We start from the raw sequence: 6,740 nt of genomic DNA, 5'->3' as shown, positions 1-6,740 counted from the left end.
AAAAAAAAAAAAGAAAGAAAACAAAAAAAGAAAGAAAACCAATCTCACTCTTTCCCAGGTAGCCTTCTGCTAATTTTGTAAAATATGCAGCCTGAACAGTGGTAGAGAAGTGTGGTGGAGGATGAAAGGAATGAGAAAGGAAAGAAAGTTGCAGGAGCAGCGTTTTCTAAACTTCTGTTCTGTGGACTTGCGGTCTATTGTGAGAAAAGTGGTTCATGGTTTAAAAAGGGTAGAAATCAAATTTAAATAGGTTTGTTTAATGTAGTACTTCTGAGACCTTTACTATGCTACTGTGCAATATGAAGCTCAAAGAAAGGAACAGAGTACGTAATATGTTCCAAATCTACTTGACCCTTTCTTCATGCTATTCCTATTAACGTGTGTCAGTAGGATGTCCTTGAAACACATATTGAGTAAAACTATACCAAATATTAACCTATTAATTTTAAATGTATGCACCCTCCGATTCTTCTGAACTTATATGACCTACATCTCTGACCATTTTGTGTGTTTCTGTATTATGCAAATACTCTTCATTCTCTTTAAGATTTATCTCAGCCTCTTACCCGAGAGCTAGAACTATCCATTGGACAGTCATATTTAATCAGCCAGTTGTCATTGCCTCGATCTGTGAACAGAAATATAAAGTTAGCAGAAAAAAGGGGGATGACTTTCAATTTTTGTAATGGTGGACTAGGTATTCTGGACACTTGGACTAACCCTTCTACTGAGAATGACTACAAACACTGGATAAAATATTTTTAGATCTCTTTAAGGTACTGGAGATTTTAACAAGACCACAAAGAATTTAAGAGTGAAGTTCTGGGAGAGAAAGGAAATCCATGGGAGGAAGTGGAGCCCAGCACTGTGGCTTCTTTTCCCCTAGAGCACTTGCCGATTTGGAAAGAGGTGGCTATGAGCTTGAGAGGTAGAACAAGAGCCTTGTTATAAGAGCCCTGTGGAGCTAGAGAGACAAAAACTATAATCCAGTGACTGATCAGGGGTAAGGGACCCTCATATATCATCTATGCTTTGGGTTAAGACCTGAAGCACTCACTACCACACCTTGGAAATACACCAAGCTTCACCTCAACACCTGAAATTAAAGTGATACTGGATTGTTAGTGCCCTAGGTGCTTGCCAAAAGAAATCTTCTTCCTCCAGACAGGATTTAAAATAATATCTTAGGCCTTCATACAGCTCTACGATTTCTGATAGGCAGTATTTGACAATGAAAAGCAATCAGGTACACAAAGAAACAAGATGACAGGAATAAAAACAAAGAGAAACAACTGAAAATTAAAACAGATCTGTAGCGGCTCCAAACAATAAAAATATACAGACATTAAAATGTTCACAATAAAATCCTTAATACGTTTAAAAAGATAAAAGTCAATATTAAGAATATCAGCAGAGGCTGTACCTGAAATCCCAGCATTTTGGGAGGCTGAGGAGGCAGAGAATCACTTGAGGTCAGGAGTTCAAGACCAGCCTGGGCAAAATAGCGAGACCCCATGTCTAAATAAATTGTAAATAAGATTAGCCAGGTGTGGTGGTATGTGCCTATAGTTCCAGCTACTTGGGAGGCTGAGGCAAGATAGCTTGAGCCAAGAGTTACAGGCTGCTGCAATGAGCTATGATCATACCACTGCACTCTAGCCTGGGCAACAGAGTGATACCCTGCCTCCACAAAAAAAAAAAAAAAAAAAAAAAAAAATCATACCTGAATTTGATCAAGCCTTTAAACTCAAGCAGTAAATTTACAGGAAACACAGAGAATAGAGGGTGTCAAATCCACAATGTGGAAATTCTACAGGGCAAATATCCAGTTTCTTCAACAAACAAAAGGCAACGGGAAAAAAATGTAAACTTTCCCTAAATTGAAGACATTTAAGAAACATATTAACCTGGCCAGACACAGTGGCTTATGCCTGTAATCTCAGCACTTTGGGAGGCTGAGGTGGGAGGACTGCTTGAGCCCAGGAGTTTAAGACCAGCCTGGGTAACATAGTGAGATCCCATCTCCAAAAAAACAAAAAAGAAAGATATTAACCAAATGTAATATGTGGACCTTTATATCATGATTTCAACAAGCCAATTATAAAAACCACTTTTGTATGAGACAACTGGGGTAATCTGAACACTAATGGGACATTAAATACTGATTATACTGAAAAAAAATGTATCTCTTCAAGAACATACGGAGGTATCTATGGATACTATAAAATTATGTCTCCGATTTGCTTTAAAATAATCCAGCAGTTCCAGTAAAAGCCTTAGTTGAAAAAAAAAAAAAAAAATCCAGTAGGGATGGGGGTAGCAGGAAGTGAGACTTTACACAGTACCGTTGAAGATGGTAACAAGTATATGGGGTTTATTATACCAGTCTCTTTACTTTTGTGTATTTTGAAATTTTCCTACTAACCAGCTAAAAAATTATTGTAAGTAAACTACGGGACACAGAAGAAATGAACAATGGAAATTAGAAAATATAGTCTCCATCTATAAAATGAGAAGATAAAAAATGTTTAAATATATTTTATAATGATTGATTACAGTGGAAAAATACACACTTGTATGATACACCTAAACTATGCTTAAGATGAAATTAAAGTCTGAAGTGCGTATGTTAGAAAAGAAGAGGCTGGGCGTGATGGCTCTCACCTGTAATCCCAGCACTTTGGGAGGCCAAGGTGGGTGGATCACGAAGTCTGGAGTTCAAGACCAGCCTGACCAATATGGTGAAACCTCGTCTCTACTAAAAATACAAAAATTAGCCAAGCGTGGTGGCATGCACCTGTAGTCCCAGCTACTTGGGAGGCTGAGGCAGGAGAATGGCGTGAACCCAGGAGGCGGAGGTTGCAGTGAGCTGAGATCGCGCCACTGTACTCCAGCCTGGGAGACAGAGCGAGACTCCGTCTCAAAAAAAATAAATAAATAAAAATAAAAATAAAATAAAAAATAAATAAAAAATAAATAGCCCTCGGCCAGGTGCAGTGGCTCACACCTGTAATCCAAGCATTTTGGGAGGCTGAGGCAGGTGGAACACCTGAAGTCAGGAGTTTGAGACCAGCCTGGCCAACATGGTGAAACCCCCGTCTCTACTAAAAATACAAAATTAGCCAGGCGTGGTGGTGCATGCCTGTAATCCCAGCTACTCGGGAGATTGAGGCAGGAGAATCGCTTGAACCCGTGAGGTGGAGGTTGCAGTGAGCCCAGATCGTACCATTGCACTCCAGCCTGGGCAACAATAGAGAAACTCCATTTCCAAAAAAAAAAAAAAGACAGTCCTCAGAAAGAACGAGAAGAATGCAAAGAGACAATGAGAAAATTCATCTTTATGCTTCTGATTTCTAATCACCTTTATGCTTGCAATGGGAATCATAGAAGACAAAAATTAGAAAAACAGCTTATATTATGAAGTAGTTGCCACATGCCAGCCATTGTGTTAAAGTGCCTAAACTGCATTATTTCATTAATTTTTAGAATAATCCTATGATAGAGACATTATCATCTCCACTGCACAGTGAGAAAATAGACTGAGCAAGGGAAGAGCCAGATCACCATTGTCTCGAGACTTACATGCCCTCCAGGAGTCAGGATGCTTCAGTGGGAAGGCCAGCCCATTGTCTATGGCAGCCACCTTGATAACAGGCTCCTTCACCACCACCCAGTCTGTGTCCTGAAGAGCAAGGAAAGACTAATGACTGAGGAATCCCATCTCCCTCAGGCCCTTCCTGAGTAGCAAAGCAACTCATCCCGACTCCCTCAAGAGAACAATCCTTATTGAATTTATCTTGAGCTACTCTCTGAACTGACTTCCATGTTGTTATCTGAACTTAGCACATTTTGGGGCCTCTGACCTGGCTCTTGTTCAAGGCTCAAGAGTCCTGTTCTTATCTTAGAAAAGGTACACCTCCCCAGGAGTTGCTACAGTCTTTGGTAAGAAGGATAATGACAATAATAAAGATAACTATAAGTCATTCCTCCTAGGGAAAGAAAATGAGAATCCCGAAGCAGAACAGAAGAAATAAAATCCGTATCAGTTGGCCAAGGTCCTTTTGTGTGGACCTTGACTCAGATGTTACTTCACTGGTGACAACTACATTTTCCAGCGAGAAAACAGAGCCCCGGAAGATAACAGCTGGCTGCTCCTGCACAAGGGAGTCTGTTTTCCTGCTTCAGTGGTGCATGAAAAGGAAAAGGACAAGAGCTGAATGTAAAAAGAGTGGGCATGTCACCTGTGACAGCCCATGTCAGAGACAATCACTGACTATGCGGCTCCATGCTTCAGGCTCATGGGTGCCATCACAGGAACGAGAACTGTGGTTCCAGGATGCCTGAATCTGAATCCCCTGAGACGCCTTATTAAATGTGCAGAATCCTGAGTTTTACACCAGACCTGATGAATCAATTTCTAAGGGAAATGCCTGAAGAATCTATGTACTATTTTAAATAACTCTTCAGAAGATTCAGGCACAAAATTTGAGAGCCACTATTAGAGAAAGTAAAAAAGTTATAAGGAATAAAAACCCCACCCTGGGCAACATAGCAAGACCTCACTTCTACAAAATATTAAACAAACTTTGTGCCTGTAGTCCCAGCTACTCAGGAGGCTGAGGTGAGAGGTCTGCTTTGAGCCCAGGAGTCCAAGGCTGCCATGAGCTGGGATAGCACCACTGCACTCCAGCCTGGGCAACAGAGCAAGACCCTGTCTCTCTCTCTCTTTTTTTTTTTTTTTTTGAGACAGAGTCTTGCTCTGTCGTCCAGGCTGGAATGCAATGGCGTAATCTTGGCTCACTGCAACCTCCACCTCCTGGGTTCAAGTCATTCTCGTGCCTCAGCCTCCTGAGTAACTAGGAATACAAACTCCCGCCATCATAACTGGCTAATTTTTCTATTTTTAGTAGAGATGGGCTTTCACCACGTTGGCCAGGCTGAACTCCTGACCTCAGGTGATCCTCCCACCTCGGCCTCCCAAAGTGCTGGGATTGAGTCACCATGCCCAGCCAACCCTGTTTCTTAAAAAAAAAAAAAGAAAGAAAACAAAAAAAGAAAGAAAACCAATCTCACTCTTTCCCAGGTAGCCTTCTGCTAATTTTGTAAAATATGCAGCCTGAACAGTGGTAGAGAAGTGTGGTGGAGGATGAAAGGAATGAGAAAGGAAAGAAAGTTGCAGGAGCAGCGTTTTCTAAACTTCTGTTCTGTGGACTTGCGGTCTATTGTGAGAAAAGTGGTTCATGGTTTAAAAAGGGTAGAAATCAAATTTAAATAGGTTTGTTTAATGTAGTACTTCTGAGACCTTTACTATGCTACTGTGCAATATGAAGCTCAAAGAAAGGAACAGAGTACGTAATATGTTCCAAATCTACTTGACCCTTTCTTCATGCTATTCCTATTAACGTGTGTCAGTAGGATGTCCTTGAAACACATATTGAGTAAAACTATACCAAATATTAACCTATTAATTTTAAATGTATGCACCCTCCGATTCTTCTGAACTTATATGACCTACATCTCTGACCATTTTGTGTGTTTCTGTATTATGCAAATACTCTTCATTCTCTTTAAGATTTATCTCAGCCTCTTACCCGAGAGCTAGAACTATCCATTGGACAGTCATATTTAATCAGCCAGTTGTCATTGCCTCGATCTGTGAACAGAAATATAAAGTTAGCAGAAAAAAGGGGGATGACTTTCAATTTTTGTAATGGTGGACTAGGTATTCTGGACACTTGGACTAACCCTTCTACTGAGAATGACTACAAACACTGGATAAAATATTTTTAGATCTCTTTAAGGTACTGGAGATTTTAACAAGACCACAAAGAATTTAAGAGTGAAGTTCTGGGAGAGAAAGGAAATCCATGGGAGGAAGTGGAGCCCAGCACTGTGGCTTCTTTTCCCCTAGAGCACTTGCCGATTTGGAAAGAGGTGGCTATGAGCTTGAGAGGTAGAACAAGAGCCTTGTTATAAGAGCCCTGTGGAGCTAGAGAGACAAAAACTATAATCCAGTGACTGATCAGGGGTAAGGGACCCTCATATATCATCTATGCTTTGGGTTAAGACCTGAAGCACTCACTACCACACCTTGGAAATACACCAAGCTTCACCTCAACACCTGAAATTAAAGTGATACTGGATTGTTAGTGCCCTAGGTGCTTGCCAAAAGAAATCTTCTTCCTCCAGACAGGATTTAAAATAATATCTTAGGCCTTCATACAGCTCTACGATTTCTGATAGGCAGTATTTGACAATGAAAAGCAATCAGGTACACAAAGAAACAAGATGACAGGAATAAAAACAAAGAGAAACAACTGAAAATTAAAACAGATCTGTAGCGGCTCCAAACAATAAAAATATACAGACATTAAAATGTTCACAATAAAATCCTTAATACGTTTAAAAAGATAAAAGTCAATATTAAGAATATCAGCAGAGGCTGTACCTGAAATCCCAGCATTTTGGGAGGCTGAGGAGGCAGAGAATCACTTGAGGTCAGGAGTTCAAGACCAGCCTGGGCAAAATAGCGAGACCCCATGTCTAAATAAATTGTAAATAAGATTAGCCAGGTGTGGTGGTATGTGCCTATAGTTCCAGCTACTTGGGAGGCTGAGGCAAGATAGCTTGAGCCAAGAGTTACAGGCTGCTGCAATGAGCTATGATCATACCACTGCACTCTAGCCTGGGCAACAGAGTGATACCCTGCCTCCACAAAAAAAAAAAAAAAAAAAAAAAAA

The 6,740-nt window shown here is 40.5% G+C and overlaps 1 protein-coding gene across 1 annotated transcript in view; it reads right to left on the bottom strand.

The window, feature by feature from the left end:
• The window catches only part of PI4K2A (phosphatidylinositol 4-kinase type 2 alpha), a 46,065-nt gene that overhangs the window by 17,839 nt on the left and 21,486 nt on the right, over positions 1 to 6,740 (bottom strand). Inside the window, exons 6-7 of the mRNA XM_012000776.1 lie at positions 5,592 to 5,653; positions 3,583 to 3,682 (exon numbers count right to left, since the gene is read on the bottom strand). Of these exons, the coding sequence (XP_011856166.1) occupies positions 3,583 to 3,682; positions 5,592 to 5,653 (162 nt within the window). The remainder of the gene's footprint in view (positions 1 to 3,582; positions 3,683 to 5,591; positions 5,654 to 6,740) is intronic.

This window comes from Mandrillus leucophaeus, unplaced genomic scaffold (assembly GCF_000951045.1).
Source record: "Mandrillus leucophaeus isolate KB7577 unplaced genomic scaffold, Mleu.le_1.0 Scaffold117, whole genome shotgun sequence".
In the NCBI taxonomy this organism is placed as follows: domain Eukaryota; kingdom Metazoa; phylum Chordata; class Mammalia; order Primates; family Cercopithecidae; genus Mandrillus; species Mandrillus leucophaeus.
Note: the sequence above shows the minus strand (reverse complement) of the source record. Positions and strands in the feature narration are given on the sequence as shown.